The 20,022-nt window shown below is 37.0% G+C and overlaps 1 protein-coding gene across 1 annotated transcript in view; it reads left to right on the forward strand.

The window, feature by feature from the left end:
- The window catches only part of NUBPL (nucleotide binding protein-like), a 32,271-nt gene that overhangs the window by 640 nt on the left and 11,609 nt on the right, over positions 1-20,022 (forward strand). Inside the window, exons 2-3 of the mRNA XM_009083410.1 lie at positions 12,469-12,554; positions 17,819-17,939. Coding sequence (XP_009081658.1) covers positions 12,469-12,554; positions 17,819-17,939 — 207 coding nt within the window. The remainder of the gene's footprint in view (positions 1-12,468; positions 12,555-17,818; positions 17,940-20,022) is intronic.

Here is a 20,022-nt window from a genome sequence, read left to right on the forward strand (position 1 = left end):
GAGTATCTCACAAGATCTGATAGACTGTAATGGTTTATTACCTGTCTGACATTCTTCAACAGATGTAGTTGTCAGTAGCCAACACAACCAATGTTAGGAACTCAGTGGTAAAAGAGAGAAAGCAATCTTTACAGTTCCTGGAACAATTTATAATTACTATGGCTCTTCACCAGGAGGGTAGTGTGTCACTGCAACATGTTACCCAGAGTCCACGGGATCTCTGTTCTTGGCAGTTGTCCAGATCACACTAGACCAATCCCTAGCTGGTCCTGTCTAGTGTTGCCAGTAGAAGACCTCCAAAGACCTTTTCCAATCAAAACTTCTGTGAATCTGAGTTATGAAAGAGTCACTAGGAGTGCTTACTCCAATTTTAGTGGTATCAGACGAGCATGTCAATACAAACCTAAAATGGTAGCATTTTTTGCTGCTGTCATTCTTTTCTGAGTGCAGACTGGCTCATGTGCACAGGCCCTGGTTCCCTCACACTCCTTTGTCCGTGGACTTTCATGGCAGTAACACACTGAAGTGAAGCCACGAAATATTAAAGTGGTAGAACTGTTTCACTTGCATGTAGAACTTTTACTAGGATGTCTGTAAGTTTAATTAATAAAGAATTGTATACCTCTAAAATTTCATAGGATGGGATTAAAGAGTTAGCTAGATAGAGTATAGGTAGATGACATGCCCATCTGTAAGGGCACTGGAACAAATGGATTTCGGGACATCATCCTGCTTTCACAGAAAATCCATTAACAGGACACTGATGTCTACAGAACTGAAAGAAGCCCTTTAACAATCAGGCAGCTTTTTCTTAACACAGTCATATCTCAGCTTCAGTCAGTCGAACATGATCATACATCTAGAAGACAAAGTTTTTGACAAAGAGTTAAATTGAATGTCAAGGCTGCTTGGTAGTATCTCATGATCTTCCGTGGTGTCAACTTCAGAAAAAACGTAAATCTTTTGACATATAAAGCTCAAATGTTAAGATACATGCTAACTCAGCCATAACATTATTGCCCTCATTTTGTTAATCATGAGAGGTTCTCTCTGTTGCCTGTGATTGTGTTGATTGGTGGAAGGGAGCAAATCAACAGAGTTGTGTTGAAGAGTTTAGTGATTTTTTTTTTTCCCAGATGAAGCAGAAGAGGAGGCTTCTAGTGCCTCAGCTTATCTGTGGCCTGGAGCATATCATAAAAAGCAAACTATGATTCATACCCATTCTCTCAAATACGGTGCTTAGTAGGTTGCATGTATGAGTAGCAATGCAGGTGGGTCTTTTACTCCTAGGGTTTTAAGCATTAAGGTGACTCCAACCCATCTGATTCTATGATTCTATGAAATGTGACAGTGGTACAGAAGTTTTTGATAAGGTAGAATTTCATTACATCTTGTATGTAAGGGCAGTAAGACTATGAAATTGAAGACGTGTGGGTTTTTTTTGAAATTGTGGAATTTTTTGAAATTGAAGGGGTTTATCTTTGTGCATTATGTTGGAGTTTTTTTCAAGTAGAGTGGGTATTGATAATTTCTATTCACTACAGTGCACCTAAATGTCCCAATTTAACACAGTAAAAGTCATTATACCCTTGATCTTCAAGGGATTGTCATGTCCTTTTCCCTCAGAACTCTACAGTGCCTTCAGGAGTGTGAGTGGTTGTGGTGGTGGTGCATGGAGTCCTCTGAGACAGAGAGGTGGTGGAGGAATGTACTTTAATCCTGTATTTCTTTTAAAATTTGCTGACCTCTTTTTGTGGAAGGTCACATGACCTTTCTCACTGATACACTACATCAGTAAATGGAAACCTTAATTTTTTCCACATTACTTAGATCTTTGTAGAATGCAACGGATGTTAATAAAAGCAAAACAAGTTAAAAAAAGATAGATTTTCTTGCTAAGTAGTAGAATGTCCTCATTCTTACGTAGGTGTAACAAAGCGAAGAATTGAGTAAATAATTTTTATTCGGTATTTTCATTAGTTTTCCATTTGATTGTCAGAGACCTGTTAAATCAGGTTTTGAGGCAAGTCAAAGTAGACAAGATGTAGATTTAAAAAAATAAAAGGAAAAAAGGTTTAAAACAACATGCAGTGCAGATTTTCCTGATATGCCACAAAAGAGGATCCATCTTGCCCATGTCTGTAAGGGATCTTTGAAAAATTGTCTGGCCTTGATGACTTGGTGAAGGAGACTGAAGACAGCGACCCCTGGACTGTTTGTCTCGAGGCTTGTTGATTCACAAGGTGTCTCCAGTCACCAAGATAAGGAGGCACCATTGTCCTCCACCCAAATCCTCCAGCTAACCGATAATGACTGACATTTCAAGGTAAGAGGCACCACTGTCCACCATGGACACCCTCTGGCTGCTGAGCCATCTGCCATCATTAGATCGACATCCCATCCAGCTAGCTAGACCATGAGGCACCACTGTCCACCCTGTCTGAGACCACAAGGCTGGGAGTTGCTCAACTCCAGGGAAACTGCCCATTCACTGCCCGACAGGACCAGCGCCCAGAGCATGGCGTGCGCACTCACCACCGAAGAAAAGACAGCTATGGATCATCAGAATGCTGCTGGACCTATGGTGGTGGCTATCTCTACTGCACCATCCCAAATCTTGCTTGCTTCCGCCGTCTTCTGTTTCTGACTTTGCTATTGCCCCTTCTCTCTTCCCCTTGAGTAACCAATAATAAAGTCTCACTCTCTAATGGTATTTTGAACTCATTTGTGTCTTAATTCACACTGAGGGAATTGAACGAACACTCCCGAATCTTACCGGAATTGGACAATGTCTCTCTTAAAACTCTTCACTGTAACTTTCTGGCATAGTTTTTAGGGCTTTTAAATTTATTTATTTGTACAAGTATGGGCTTTTACAACTTCCTAACTGAAGGCACCATTTTGATTTGAATTAAAAAATGACTTCATATTGTTACTATGGTTGCTCTATTCAGCCCATTACTTGATCAATGCTAGCTTCATAAAATTAGGAGTGATAGCATTTGTCTTTCCCATTAGTTGGTTTTGTTGAGCATGCTGAAGTCAACTGGTACAGTCTAAAAAAATAAATATATTCTGCTTTTGATGAAGACGAGAACAGCAGACAAGGAGTGATAAGGTTTGTAATTCCCTGTGTTCTTGCTGGCTCAATGAATTTGTGATTTATAAAGAATTTTCTCTGTTGTTTATTGTGGGTGTTTTTCATGCTCATTGGAAGGACTTATTTTTGTGTATTACAGCTTGAACTCTGTTTTCTTCTTTTGCTCTTGTTACTTGGTTTTTTTGACAGTCCACAGCATTGTTTAGCATGCTTTTATTCTCTTCAACCTTGTTCTTTTCAAGGGTGTGGAAGATAGTGTTACAGAGCTTGATGATCATACCTTTGGAGCAGTGTGTGGAATTCTGCTTGGTTTGAGGGCTCCATCTTAATTAGCAATTCATATTTTCTAAGTCGTGCGTTGTCTTTTAGTTTGTTACAGAAAGTATTTGGTGTTGTGCCATTCTGTTCCCTCTCCAGTTTTCATTTTCTTCTTTATCCTTTGAGGATGCCTTGGACAGTCATGGTATTAGTGGAATAATTTCTCTCTTTTTTGTCAGAGGCAACATATACATCTTAGTTAAGTAAATTTAGAAGTGTGTTATTTAATTTGCATGAAAGTGGTTCTTTGATTTGCATGCATGCATATGTGAGATACAGTATTTGCATTAGGCTTTCTTCATTATTAATCTGCAGCTTCCTAGGGATAGGCAGTGTAGAATATTTTTATTTTGCCTCTAAATAAATTTACAAAACTTGCAGACATATTTTTGCCAGCCACTTACAGATTTTTCTGTGAGTGTGAGAAAGAGGACTGGTAAAGATGTTTGGTTTGGGGCAGGTTTGCCCAGATAGGGCATGAAAAACTATAGCGTCACAACATCTGACAATAAGAGAGACACTGATAGAATGTGTGAAATGGTATTAATTAATGTTTTTAATTTTAGAAGATGTTTTTTACCCTGCATCGCAGGTCCCATAGCTTTCTTGAGTCGAAAAGAGATTAGAGGAATACCTAAGGGGTAAAAGCAACACAAGCACATATGTCTCACATATGTCTTCTAATTCTGGTTGTCACTGAAGAGAGTATCAGCCTCACACAACTTTGGCTGGAGCAAGAGTTTTGTGTGGTGCTTTTCCTTCTTTAAAAGAAGATGAAAAAGGAAACTACTGTGACTTTTGATTTTCATTTTATTAGTCTTAGTCACCATACAAGGAGATGCCTCTTATTTAGCACAGTATTCTTTAGTCATTTGTAACTTTGCTCATGTTGCATTCATTCTTCAACAAATTCGTAGATGAGAAATTTTATGATAGCTTGAAAATGTGATCTACTTTCCAGAGTAAGTCTGGAGAAAAAGGCTTTGTTTATGTCCATTGTTACTTAATTTACATGTAGTTCTATTTCCTTACTGCTACTTTGTTCTTCTGTTTCATCTTTCACATGAACAAGACTCCCAGAAGCAGGTTCTTTATCGTGTATCTGTCCATGTATGCTTGGAGAAGTTGGAAGCATCCTTACATGTTTTCCATATTTTAAAACATTTTAAAAACGGGAGTTTCAGATGACATGATGTTTAGTATAGTGTGAACTAATGATACCATGAAGAATAAGGCTTATTATTTCTTTGCATTATCTAGTTGCTAAGTTGACGAATCTAAATGTATGTATTTGATTATTTAGATAAAGGACCCATAAATCGCATTAATAGGTATTATTGGAAACGGAGGATTAGCCTCCCTAAAGACTGGGAGAGAAGTTTATAATTCTCTCCCTTCAGAGTCCGAGGGCTGCGTGGGCAGCAGCAAGGGCATCTCTGTTCAAGGGGCAGTCTTGGTGCCCTTCACAAGTGTTTCTGCCTCATGGAGAAGCTGCATTGTGGGGACTGGCTATTAAATAAATTAGGCTGTCTACTGTCCTTTCTTTATTAACATTAAAAGTGAAGTCTATGTTAGTAAAATGTGAAGCTCTAGAGACTGACACTGTCTCAACTGACAGAACCAACTCCAGGTGAATACTGGAATTGCTTCATTTGCTAAACTTTGTCATATCACTCTTTTCTTTGGATACTGAGATGCCATGGCATTGGAAGTATGCACCTGTCCTGTGGGAAGCAGACTGAGGCAACCAAATAACTTCACATCTTACTGAGCAATCTTTTAATAATTATAGGTATGAGCATTGAACCAAACTGTATTTATAGAGGAGACCTAAAGGTAAAAGGCTTCAGGTTTTATTCAATGTTCTTCATTTTTCCCACCTTTTGCATGTAGCCTATTTGTGTGGTTTGTTTTTTCCACACAAAGCAGATATCATTATAATCCTATAATAATAAGCTCTAAAAAGGCTGTTAATAAGAATCAGAAAAGACAATTAGTCAAGATAAGCAAAGTGAAAGCAATTTGAATGCAGTTTTGTGTTTCAATTTCTATAAATGCAGAAGCATTGCCATTGCTAGTCATACAGGGAATTACTTTTGTCACCATTTAGGTTTAAAATCAACACAGTACAGAGTTCCTACTATCTTTTTATTGTCTTATCCTGTAAATGGATTTTCTGAATGTTTGCATCTTTCAGCAATATGTAGATTGAAAATTATCTCCTGAATGCTTTTTGCTGGTAAGTCTGAAATATTTACTAAAGGAGTTTTTATTCCATCAAATACGATTTTGCAAAGAATTGTAATTAATGGGATTTCTTTTGATGGCAGTGTTTTGATAGATAATTTTAAATAAAAACAGAAGGCGTATTTTTGTCTCTGATTAGACATTGAGAGTCTTATTTCTATTCACATATGTACATGGAAGAGGAAAGAGTAGAGGGATGCCACCAACTTGAAAACGTTTGGCATTTTTAAATTCTTAATGTAATGTGACACACCAAACTAGTGAAGCAAACTATTTGCTCATATTTATGTCAGTGTCACCCAGACCAGGGTGTAGCCTTGTGCACAACTGACGTATAGCAGTGTGTGGGACTCAAGAGAACCAGATCCTGGCTCAGCATATAATAATGTACAAGAGCAGGGAGTTTCAGGTGATGAGTATCTCTTCAGAAATGTGCATTGAAAACAGTAAAAGGAGAATTTCAGATTAGCTTTTAAAAATGAAAATACTGTAGATGTTTTATAAAACTGTGCATGATTCAGTGTGAAAAAGAATTGTGATATATATAAACGTGTCTTTTTAAATTATTTGGAATTGCAAGCTAAGTAGTTGTGCTGTTTTCTTGTCTTTTCTGAAGAGAAATGATCAAAAAAGCCCAGTGCTGCAGTACAAGTTGTGTGTAGCATACAGTTTGAGATTAGAGGTGTATCTGTATTCTGTCATTGCTCTTTGTAGAAGTGTTTGTTTTCCCCTTGTGTATCTCTTACTTTGATGCAAACTACAGTTGCAAGGCATCTGATCTTCTTTCCTTTTAGCTTAACAGTATTATGCAATGTTTTCTCCATTTCTGAGCTTGCTTTCTTCTGTGGTAGAGGTATATAATTAGTTTCTGCAGTAAATTTTTGAAGCTCTTTTTTGCAAGCCATCTGGGTAATAGTAAATTTTTATTGATCTAATTTTGAATGGCAGATATTTTTAATATCAGATTTTGATGTAGATTTATTCTTTGTTTCGTGCTGTATTTTGATATTTTAAATAGCTTCAGGAAAGAAAAGGCATGTAGGTTTAGGATAGATTGAAAAACAAAAGAAACTTTAGTCACACCAGTGGGGATTTAAAAACAGTTCTTTATATTCATCCCAGTGTAATTTGCATGCTGAAATAGTTTGCTTCTCTTGTAAAAAAAAATGTAGTTGACAAATGTAAGTTATTGTCAGGGTTATCGTAGCTTTGGACATTCCTGGTATTTCATTATGAACTGTCAGACTCAGTAGATTCTGTAAACTTAATTTAGAGACCAAAATACAGTAGGAATTTACACATTAATACCTCACATTCTTTCAATATAAATTTAAATTTTTGGCTCATGGGGATTGATTTAGCACACATTACCTGTTGAGGCTGAAGTGATAGTATATTCAGTGCAAGTTCTTTAAATTTTTTCATTCCTGAAAAATGGTTTTCAGGTATTGAGGAAAAAGCTGTGAAGTATAGAGGCTTTGAAAGCTGGGGCTGTCTGGGGTGTGGCAGCAGTGGCTAACTGTATGTTAAGTACTAGATGGGTTGCAATTGCCTTGTTGTTTTTTAGGCCAATTATTCTAACTGGGAAGAACAAATGAGCCTAGTGTTCAGCTGGCAGTTGCTAAAGGTGAGAGGCATTCCTATGAGTAATGGTACTGCATTCTCTAGCTGCTTCTTCTGGAAAAAACAAATGTTCAAATCTGCTGCTTAGCACCCCCACTCTAGGGGTAAAAGGTAAAGAGCAGGCTGGTTTGGGGAACTTGTTGAAATAGTCTCACTGTTGTCTTTTTTTCTGTAGTAGAATCACTCAGTAGAATCACCCAGTTCTCCTCTTTGGATTAGGACCTCTCATTTAAAAAAAATCATACTCATTTGTCAAAGAGGCTATCTGGACTTCACTCTTGCCTGGTACAGTACTCATAATAATCTGGACGTGATTGGCAGATGCCCTTAATAGCAGGAGGTGGAACGGAGTAGAGCTGAAAACTGCTAATTCAGACAGCTGAGGAAAAGTGTAAAGTGGCAGAGTGTCTCTGAGGGAATAGCTTTTTATTTTATGCCTATCCTTTGCAGATAGTGCTTGCTCACAGATGTTATTACAAATGTTTTCAGTGTTTTCACTTCACTAAATAAATATTTCATTGTAAATTGCATTAGTGTGACATATGCATTCAGTTTGCCATGACCAAAGCCAAACATTTTAACACAGAGTTGTCTTTCCACATCTTCCTCCATGTGATGGAGTGTGAAATGGATGTTACAATACGTACTGATCAGTTAGATGAGGGCAGTTTAGCTTTAGGATGACAGTTTTATCCAGCTTGTGATATTCCTCTGCTCAGTGGTTTCACTGTCAGTTCCACTTGCCAGGAGGAAGAATCTTGCCCTGATTTCTGTTCCTTTTTCATATGGGCAAGTCAGTAGCATCCCCATCTCCAATTACCTGCTAGTTCTTGGGCAGAAGGGGGTGTGTGGCTCTTGGAAACATATACTGTCTGAGCAGTTGTTCAATGTTTCCTCCAAGAAGAAGGTAGCAAGCAGGCTGGAGGTGTGACGCAGCCAGGATCCAGCCTTTGGGACAGTTCTGAGCTGTAGTGTGAGTTTGAGGTGAGAATCCTGTAATGGAAAATCACTAGTGGTTCTTTTAAGTTGCTAACTGTAATGGGATATCACACATAAAAGCTAAAGGAACTTCTTTACAAGGTTTATTCAAGGAGATGAACAGTTTTCTAATGTTAATTTATCTGTAATCATTGCCAGTTGAAATTAAAGCGAAGACAGAAGACTTTGTTCTTGCAAGATCTTTTTTTCTGCATCTTCAAGTGCAAACTCTATGTGGAATTGCAGGCACATTTTATTTATGAGCTAGCAAGAAATTTAACAGGAGGTCAGAGGGACTCTGAGAGATCCATAGTAGTGAAGATTCAGATTAACCAGGCTGTTATAACTTGAAAGTCTCACCTAGAAGTTTGAAAGTGGAAAAGGTAGCAAAAGCTACAAAAAGTGCATGAGCATGTGGTCAGATCAGGCCATCTGCAGCTTCATTGAGGCCTGAATGTGGTTCCTTGCCAAGAGTGTTAAGGTCCTGTCAGTCAGCAGATGCAATTATTCAGTGTCTTTGTCCTCCAGAACTCTGTGAGTCTTTCTGGTCAGTTACACTTCACTCCTCAGCTTTTGAAGTGACATGATTTGCTAAGAGGGTGATATAAGACACAGTCTAATACTTGTGTGTGGAGGGATCCTTAATCATCTGTCTGGATAAGAGGCATGTGGCCTGGTTCTGAAGTCTGTCTGTGAAGACACTGGAGGGCAAAAAAAGAATATATTAGATCCTTTTCATCCTGAGGTAGACCTTCTAAACTGCTGGTTATCAGCTGCTTTTTAGACCTCCATGTTTTTTGTTTGAGTACACACTGACTGTAACTAAGGCTTAGTGAGATTTCACCTTATGCCTTTTAACTCAGAGCATCTAATGCAAAACTTAATGATGCAGTGAATATAGGCAATATTTTCTAGACACAGAAATTATAGGCTGTTTCAGTGCTTGAATTTTCCTGAGCACCAGTCCACCAGAAGGCTGAGTACCAATGTGCTCTGTAGGCACACCTTTCTTTCACTGAGGATTAAAGATCTGGGGTTAAAAAGGAAGGCAAACATCTGTGTTACAGGCACTGTTCGTTCCGTCTCTGTATATTATGTGTCCTAAGGATTAAAAATACAGTTAACACAATTTTTGCTAATGCAGTCTCAGTGGAGTGCGGTGTCCAGTTCTGGACCCCTCAGAACAAAAGAGCCATGGAGCTCCTGGAGCTAGAGCTGCAAAGGGCTGTGAAGATTAGGGGACTGGAGCACATTGCTTATGAGGAAAGGCTTACAAGGGAGCTGGGTGTGTTTAGTCTGAAGAAGACTGAGAGGATATCTTATCAATGTGCAGAAGTATCTGAAGGGAGGGTATCAAGAGGAAGGAACCAGGCTCTTCTTAGTGGTGCCAAGCAATAGGAAGATAGGCAGTGGACAGAAACTGATGCACAGGAAGTTCTAGCTGAATATGAAGAGGAGCTTCTTTACTGTGCAGGTGACTGAGCACTGGAACAGGCTGCACAGAGAGGTTGTGGAGTATCTCTCACTAAATTTATTCACCAGCTGTCTGGACAGAATCCTTAATATATCCTCTAAGGGATATTGCTTATACGGGACTAGATGACCTACAGTAATCCCTTCCAACCTTACCCACTCTATGATTTTGTGTGATTTGGTGAATATGGAACAGCTTTTTCTCAATTGAAATACAGTGAAGTTATAAAAATAAATGGAATGCATGAATAAGTAGATAAGTCAGTTAAAGATAAATGTGCTCTACTTAGATATCCTTAGTATGCTTGAGGCACAGAAATTATTCTTCTGCACGCAACTGCAAACACAGAATTTGTAGTATGTTTTAATGTGCAATGTGATAGCGTTATAGTTTCTGCAGCTTCTCCATTCAATTTGTCAGCCTTAGTTTGTCTCATTAAGACAGAGGCTTGTGTAAACATTGCCCATGTTGCTTCAGACTCATACTGAGTTCATGAATTCAGTCATATTTCATTACTTTATTGATCAAAATAACTCTTTACTGTTTGATATTCCTGTTAACTGTGTAGAGCCAAGATAGCAAGGAAAGTGTGGGCTGTGTTCTTTTTTGCTCATCATTTGAATCACTTTTTGAATTAAATATATGCAAAGTTATTCAGGGAGGGGAGCACCATGAAAAGTCTCATTTGCCATATTTGGTTGCTAGTGAAGGAAATAATGCTGCAAATAATTTGAATTCTTGAACTTCAGGTTGGGTTTGCTGGACTAGCAGTTGTACCAAAGAAGGAGAAAAGATGCTTATTTTATAGGTCATTGGTATAAGTCAGTACAAACTGGCTGTGAATAAATTTTCTCTGTAATCCAGCTCAGAGTAAAAAGGAAAATCAGAGAGAAACATCTATTAGACCCTCTACAACAGCTTTTTGAGCATGTTGGCTTTCATTCTGTGGAAGAAACCATGCAAATTGTCCATGAGCATAATTGTAACTAATATTTCAAATGCTAGAATTTTTTTGTACAGAGAGTTGGTGTTTGTGGCAGCCCAAACTCTACAATGTGCCACTGGGTCTTTTTGGCATTTTTGTCTTTTTCCTTTGGATGAGTATTTGTTAGTCATAAATATCTGTCAGTTAAGCTGCTTGTGGTTCTAGTGGGTGTTTTTGTTGTGCAGTCTCTGTTCTTCATGCCATGCCAGTTATTGGATTCTTAAAAAACTTAATAATGGACTAAAAAATGTTGACTTCAGTCTTGTAGACCACATATTAGCTTTTACCTGAAGATCCAGGGAATGTTGAGCCACTATTTTCAGAGAAGAGCGTGAATAAAAGTGTGAACAACTAACAAAAGTGTGTACACATAAGGCACACATTTCCAATTTTGTTTGAGAAGAAAGCAGTAAGAAGCATTTGTCCAAGTATTGAAAGATTTTTGTTCTACAAATGTGTGGAAAACTCAAAGACGTTGAGTCTAAATTGTTTATTTGTTGCCTGTGATTTTAGGGAAAAGTGCATTCATTTTGTGGAATTAACCCTGCGTTTCAATGTTGGCTGTAAAGTATAACCCTGAGCTTAGTGAAATGAGGAGCTAAGGTGACTTGGATGGCACCGTAAGGTTTCCATGATATTCTTTGTGATGCCACTGGAAACACGTTGACTTGGGAAAAACAGCAAATTATTCAGATGCCAGAGTATCGGCGAACAATAGGGAAATTGCATTTGCTTGGTACATTACATATGCCATTCAGTTTTTGGACTTGTGTGTAATACTGTGTAAGGCAGAGATTGGCAGCTTTTCAGTAGCGAGGTGCCAGATTGTATTTTTCTCTCACAAATTGGAGGTTAAGAACGCTGGCTGAAAACATTCAAACGCGCTGTCAGGCGCATTGGGAAATGGCTGGCAGGCAGGCAGGATGCCACCCAGCAGTAGGTGGATGGTGTAAAGGGCTCCCCGTCCCAGTGCTGCCAGAGCCAGAAGTACTCTTGGAATGCCAAGGCTTCTGCTGCTCCGGCCCTGCCAGTGATGCCAGGGTTGTGTGCCTCGGAAAATCTACCCACCTTTGCCATGTGTACCAAGGGCTGGGAACTGCAGACTCAGGAGGAAACTGTCCCATGCATCAAAGTCTGTTGTAATTGCTATTAGTGTGAAGTTTGACAGAAATTTCTTGTGTATGGTTGGCTTAATGTGACTCCAGAGAGATATTTCTGAGACTAGATGGTCACTGCAAAACCAAAGCTAATCAATTGACCAGTAATGTTCTCTTGTATATTACATTTTTCTGAAATAGGAGTGAGCATGAGCAGTTTTTTGTTGCAAATTTTGAAGAAATAATATTTGAAACTGATGAGCATATGGAAAAAGATGCTCTTTGTGATGTGGAATACTCAAATACCTGTATTGGTTTTGCAGGCTGTATTAATCAAGAAGTAATACAATAATACAGTAATACACTATAGGATAGTAGCTTATAGGCTTACTTTAGAAGCTAACATTTGACAAAAGAGCTCTGCATAGAAAAATTATGATGAAAACATTGAAATTATTTTTATCACTTTTTTATCACTTCAGCTATTTTGGTCATTGCATAATAAAAAACTTGGCATAATTTTTTTCTTTAATTTTTGAAAAAAGCATATACACATGGACTACTTTGACTTTGGTAACATGTACTAAATAATCAAAATGTTTCAACAGTATAATTAATAATGGGATTTCATGTTTTCTTTTCCCAGGAGCTGTAATCATCTCCACTCCACAAGACGTGGCTTTATTGGATGCACGCAAAGGAGCTGAAATGTTTAGAAAAGTCCATGTACCTGTAAGTCTCTACATTAAAAATATCAGTGTTTTTATTTTCCAAAATGTAAAAAAAAAATCCCTATACTGCAATAGGTGAATAATCAGGAATCACTTGAATTTCATAAGTTCTTGTTAAAACAAAAGGATTAGAATCCATCTTATATCTGTATTAGGAGCTTGCTTTAACAGAAAGGAAAGAATTTTCTCAGCCATAGGTCATAAATAATACCTGCTTTCTTTTAAATCAGTTTGTTTAATCATGTGGAATAGATCAGATTGCTAAACAGAACATCATATGAAGTAATGTGTGCTTTACGATTCTGTTGTCTTACTATGTCCTCTTCAGCAATGTCTGTGTTGGAGCTTAAAATCTAAAAATTTTGAAATGTAGAAAAATCATGTATTGTTACTTTTTAAGATGGAAATTGAAGTTTGTGGAGAGATACATGTGTACCTAATTGTCACCTTGCCATTTGAATGGCTCCATGACTGTCATGGCCAGTAGAAGGTTGTCTGTAACACTGTTTTTCACGAGGTTTATAGCTTGTATTTTAGCTTCCTTCTTTGGGAAACGCAAAATTTAAGAATATCCACCATTAGGAGAAAATATTAAACAGGCTAACATCTTTGTCTGTGTGTGCTACAAGTTGCTAGGTAACTGAACATTATACTCTAGAGTATGTTTATGTAGCAATTCATTTTTGCATTGAAATGGGCAGTTGATGAGAAAATATAAACTGAAATGCTTCCTCATTGTAAACTGTAAAGAAAAGGAGCCATTTGCTTTACTATACTTTAAAAAAAGATGTTTTCTTCCTTACCCATGTGAAGGTTATTTCTACTCTTCGTTAAGAAAGGAAATTTCTTTCGTAGCTAGTGCTTTGTTAATTTAAAAAATGCAACAGAAAGTTGAAGTGACTGATTTCCCTTTTTGTTTTAATTTACAGAATAACTTAACAAAAGAAAGACTTTGATAAATTCCTTATTATTAACTATTCCTTAAGCATATTTGCCTCAAAATGAAAGTATGGTAGTATTTATAATTTGCTGCTAGATGAAAACAAGAAGAATAACATATGGAACATTCCGTTTTCATTTTATGTTTGGGTTTGCTAAAATTATGTAAAAGTATTTTCAATTTAAATTGATTTCAAGCTAGTACTTTGCTGAATTTTCCTTTTGTTTTAATGAGGAATTACCAAGATTTCTTTCTACAACTGTTTTGTTCAATGTTCTTTGAAGAGAATGGCCTCTAAGGAAATCATGCATTTTAGGACAGGCTTGGCTAGTGGTAGGTAAGATATTAAGTATGTTCTATTTTGGTTCATTGGAATTTTCAGATCTTGTTAAATCAAATGAAAAGTCACAATGAAGCTGTTACTCCAGATGTTGAGTTTGAGTATGTTTGAACCAGTCATCGTTTTTCATGATGCTGCTTCAATTTACTGTAACCCTGTATGTACATGAGAACAGATGTGTCATTTACTTCAGTTTTAAAGAAAGTTCTGCCTGTGTATTGCTTTTCTAAGTGTCAACTAAATCTGAAGCTCTAAAAGTTTGGTTACATAACGTTTGATGGGCAACTTCAAACCTGAGGTTTACGTCAAAGAAGTTGACTCTGTGGGACTGTGCTAAAATTACGTGTCCCGATTATATAATTCACCGATCTTTAAAAGTCTAATCTCCAAAATCTTTAATCTCTAAAAAAGTGCTTGCAAAGGGCCTAGTTTTTACAAAGAAGAGAAGAGTCTACAGATTGCTGAGCTCTTTGAGTATGCCTTCTTATGTATAATGAACTGGAGTCTCTCCCATGTACGTATAATGCCTACATATACCACCTTCCTCTGCCTCCCACTGCCATTTGTTGCCAGAGCCTCAGATGACACATACAGTATTACCACAGTAAAGTCACAATTGTTAATGTTGTTTGTTTGTCCTTTACTATATTGAAATAAGAGTAGAATGACTAAAGGAACTCATGAAAAGCTGGCAAGGACAGTCAGCACCAAAACCAGTATTACAGTGCGAAAGTCATATTTCCAGTCTTGGGATATAGTCATTAAAAGATCAGTGACATCTCTTGTGCAGTGGAACAAAGCTAGATTTCCAGTAAGGAAGGAGTTTGCAAAATGGTGCTCACTTCTGTCACAACAAGTTTCAAGATTCTTGCCTATTAAGTGAGCTTGGCCATCCTTTTCTTGCATTCCCAAGGGTTGCTCTGGGCAGGTAACAAGAAGAAAGTAACTTTGAGTATTTAGGGAAAAAATTGCCTGTTTTCACCTGCTGAAGTTAAGGTCAGTTTAGTGTGGTTTATTTTATAAATCATATCCCTGAGAGAAAAACACAGCATTTTATTTAAATTTGCAACTTTTCTGGAATTTTTCTTGAATTGGATGGTTATACTGTTGAATTTACAGGGTTCAAGAAACTGTTTAGATAAATTCAGCTGTGTATTTCTTCCTGAGGTGTACTGAAATTGCTTGTTTGGCTATGATCTTACTGGTATTTCTGTAGCATCCAGAGTACCCAGCCAAGAGTCTGGCTTCATAGTGGGAGCAGATGTTAGAGCCACAAGTTGCTCATTATAAGCTGAAAGGTGGGAAGACAGAAATATTGTACATGTTTACTCAAAGCACTACAATGCAAAGTGACTGATTGATGGTTATGCAGGAGGTTGATGGCAGACTGCAGAACTGTAACCCTGATCGGATTGAAGTCAGACCTCAGCACTATCTGTTCTTAAGTACAGTCAATGACTTAAGGGAGTTTCTCAGGAATTGTCTCCTGGTGTAAATATGGAGAGCTTTCATTTTCTCACTGTATTTTCTTTAGCTTAGAAGGTAGTGTATTTGGGTTTAGGAATGATGTATTGTGTAACCAAAAGGTTAATTGAGCACAAGAAATATGTAAACATTTCGAAACTGTGCGCAGATAATTGATAGTGAAAGGTTTCTTCATTTCCTGTTATTTCTTGCTAGATGTCTCTAGATTTAAAATAGCAATTTGACTAAAGGAATGTTCATTCAAAGTTGACTTCCGTTCATTTTAACTATCCCCTCCCCTGCTAGCACAGGTTAGCTCCTGTCTTGTGGTGCATCTCATCACACTCGTTTTCATGTCAGTACTGAGCCAAGTTGGCCAAAAAACATACAGGGAAGGGAGCTCACTAAGGACTAGAATAGTATTCACACGTACTTACGGGAAAGATTGTGTAGACAGTAACAGCTGCTTTGAAGCTGTAACAAGGCTATTATTTGAGCAGGGAAATGAGAGTTATTACTGACTTCATTAGCAAGACCTATTACTTTGTAGATTTGAAAGCTCTGCAGATCACAGTGAACTCCCTTCTGTAAATACATCTGCAGAAATATATATGCACGGTAAAAATACACTTCAGCAGTAAAGTTGTGTGTTTGCAAAGATTCTATATTAAACTTAGTATTTATAAGTGGCATATTAATATTTTGTAAAAATATATTAAAGAAATTAAAAGATATATATTCAGAAGAATAATTTATGTATTAACAAAAATGCACTACTCATAAGCTGACAAACAAGAGCAACACTGAAAAATTAAAAATTATTGTGTCATGCCGAAATGTCATTTGCTTCTCGTCAGGTTTGTTGAAATGGAAACAAAAAAGGACAGTGATTAAGACCTCTAAAACTGATATAGCATTGGACATACAGCTGTATCTCAGCATTTTCATTAACTGTAGCAGAAGGACTTCTTAATTATTAGTTTATCAAAGAATTAACAAAAGAGCTGTAATAGTCCTTAACTATTCACAAAACAACAATAGACTGCAGAAGTTTTTCCTTGATTGTAAATTCACTGAGTCATAAATGTTGTATGACTGCTATGAAGAGAACAGAATGTTCAAACTACAAGATATCTGAAGATGAATGAACTAATTTAAAGTGTAAATTTCAAATTACCATTTTTTCTTCTGTGCTGTCAAAAATGGGTTCCCTATATCTTAGAATAATTTTTTTTTCTTGTTAAATAATACTCTTTCTAGTGTCCTCCAGTTTACCAACACAGTGAAAATTCCATGACTTGACTTCAAGGACAGCAGGATGAATTCCTGCTCAGAGGTCATCCATAGAAGGCTGTGGCTGTAGAGATCCCTTTTTACTGTCCCTGCACATTCTACCCTTGGGCATGTACTATTCCATGTTGTATTTCATTTCTGTCTTGGTTTAAGAACTGGATGAGAAAATTACCTGTAATAATGTGCCAGTAAATAGAAACTTGTTCCTCTTGCTCCTGTGGTGGTTCCTAGGACAGAGTAGAAAATGGGGTAAGTCCATTTGTGGTGTTAAATCAAAAGTATCCGTCTTTTTTTTTTAAATTTTTTTTGGGTGTTGTTATTCTTTCTTAAAATGTTCCTTGCTTTAAACCCTCTGAAAGTTTTGCGTAAGTAAAGGAAGACTCCTTTAAAGGCAGGTCTTCTGTTCATTAGCAGATGGGTAGAAACTTTAATCCTGTAGTGTTTGAGTGTGGTTTTCATTGCTTCTGGAATTCTGCTCTGCCTCAATGAAGAGTTTTGTTCACTAGGTGAATAAAATGAGATCAGTGCTATCATTGCCATTATTGTACATTGTGAAAGAACATTTTTATGTGAATGATTTGGAAAATTTTGATGTGACATATTTTGTAAGGATGATGTCAAGCACCTGGCATCAACAGAAAGGTACCCAGCATGTGTGTGTTAGGGGTTTTTTGCTGTCATTTTTGCCACTTAGTTTCACATAATTATTTCTTTTGTTTGATCTTTAAAATGTGTATCTGCTCTTCAGAAGAATAGCAAATTTGGTTCTTTTTGAAAACATTTCTCTACAAGATAACTTATAAAAATATCATAGAAGCGTGTCTGATTGTGTCATTTCTGGTAATGGTTTTTATTTTGTGTTTCCTGAAACTGCAGAGTACAAAACTGTAAAACATAGCATGAAAATTCTTTCAGTATTCAGAGTTTTAAAATGAAATACTGGCAGAGAGAGTTCTTGGCAAGATAGGCCTGTGCAAGAGATACTTTTTGTTTAAATCTGATAGTCTTTGAGAGGTATAAATGTGAAAAAATTGAAATAATGCACAAATGGTGGTGCAGCTGAGGTGACTAAGAAGAGCTGATAATGATGTTAATGAGTCGCATTCCCACTTTAAATGAGTACTCTGTGTCAATTCTTATTTGATGCTGTCCTTTTTATCAGAGGTGAATAATGGAAATGCCAATGCTTGAATGCCAGATTTGAACATCCTTTCCTTTATTTTAACAGGTCTTAGGACTGGTTCAAAATATGAGTGTTTTCCAGTGTCCCAAATGTAAGCATGAGACACATATTTTTGGAGCTGATGGTGCAAGAGATCTAGCAAAAGCTCTTCAATTAGATGTTTTGGGTAAGAATATGAAAATAGTTTTATTTTTGAAGAAAAATTTAATGGTGTGCATGAAGCATTGACTGAACTATGGAACCGCATAATCCTACATTACTCTATATTCAGTGTTCACATATAATAGAACTAATAAGTAGTTGAATGTCACAATTTTTGTATGCTCTGTTCCTTATCATTCTTGTAATGGTGATGTTACTGGCTAGGAAAATTCTTGAATTGCATCTTAAATCTTTTTGTATTTGCAAACAATCCAGAACATGATATTTTTAATACCAATGTGCTATATCACCCAAAACACATTCTGTTATTGATTATACAGCAATTTTTACAAATAACCAAGAATTCTATTTGGTCTTTTAAAACAGACCTGAATTCTGTCCATTAATGTCAATAAACGTTCTCTTATTTATTTCATTTAAATGGAATGAGTTGTTACATACTGAAATGAGCTGTTGCATATTGACTCTGTGGAGACTTTATAGCAGCCTTCCAGGACCTGAAGGGGCTTACAAGGAAGCTGGAGACATTTTGCAAGGAGAAGCAATGATATGACAAGGGAAAATTACTTTAAGCTGAAGGAGGGTAGATTTAGATTAGATATTAAGAAGAAATTCTTTACTGTGAGGGTGGTGAGGCACTGGCACAGGTTGCCCAGAGAAGTTGTGGCTGCCCCATCCGTGAAAGTGTTCAAGGCTGGGTTGGATGGGCCTTGGAGCAACCTGGTCTAGTGGAAGGTGTCTCTGTCCATGGCAGGGGGTTTGGAACTAAATGATCTTTCAGGTCCCTTCCAACTCAGGCCATTCTATGATTCTATGATGAGCCATGAGTAAGCTATCTGGCATGCCTATAAGCTAAAATATACATGGATCTTTAAAATATACATTGCTGTTTTAAAAAGGCATGGTTCAACCTATGCTGTCAGTAAAGAATATAGCACAATGTAATTAAGTTGGTAAATGGGATAATTGCATGTGCTAATGATATGTTTCCATGTATTACTGTAATTATCTCAATGATTTTCCATAGCTAATTCATGAAAAAGAACCAGGAAGCTCACTTAGAAAGATCAACACAGAAACATCAAGGTTTGACATAGACTTAAGATAGCAAGGCAACACATAATTAAAGACTTGCTTTTGGGCTGTCTTTTAGTTTTCTGGATATATAATAAGTTGTGATCAGAGCCCAAGGGGACTTCTACAGCCCTGGGTTATGTGGATGGATGCAAATCCTCTGCAAGCAGTTGAATCAAACATGCATTTAGATACGCAGGCACAAATGATGTACCATGCCATTGGCCCATAGGTGGTTTTTGCTATTTCCTAAGAGGGCAGAACTGATTGGGATTGTATTTAACCAAGAGTGATGAGAGATTTACAGATTTAGCAGGGGATAGAGGAGATGTACGAAGAAAAACAGAGTGAAGTTTACCTTCAAACTGTCAGTGAAAGGCCAGACTAAAATTAAGAATAATGCCTCGAGGGTTACATTTAGAATTGCAGTAGCTGATCTGATTAATATGCTCCTCCTTCCAGGGATGACCATTGTACAGTAATACCATATGGCATTATAAGAATTGCTGCTTACAGATTTCACGCTAATCTATCCCAAAGGGAAGTTTTATCTCAGTGTTATTTGGAGTCTACCCAAAAGCCTTGCAAACTTATTTCTACATACATATCTATAAAAATATATTTCAAATTAATATATCTAAATTTATTTTCTTTATATTTTGCAATAGCTGTGGCTGTCCTGTTTGTTAAATAAGCACCTAGTCCTCTTTTAAAACCTGACAAGGCTTTAGTTTCTGTGATAACATCTGACAAATTCTACAAGCAGATTGAAAAGTGTTTTCCTTCTACTTGCTCAGTCAGCTGCCATTAATATTACTGAATGCCTCATTTATTTTTGTTTATGACAGACAACAATTAGCAGTTGCCAGGACACTTTCAAGTGTAGTTTATTATTTCATATACTTCTGATTGTCTTGTCTTTTTATTATTCCCTGAAGGGAAGTGTGACAAGGTTTGTGTGAAATACTTTGTGCTGCTGATTTTTCTCTCCCTGTGTCTGAAATATTTTTTTT

Source organism: Acanthisitta chloris, unplaced genomic scaffold (genome assembly GCF_000695815.1).
Source record: "Acanthisitta chloris isolate BGI_N310 unplaced genomic scaffold, ASM69581v1 scaffold6111, whole genome shotgun sequence".
Classification (NCBI taxonomy): Eukaryota; Metazoa; Chordata; class Aves; order Passeriformes; family Acanthisittidae; genus Acanthisitta; species Acanthisitta chloris.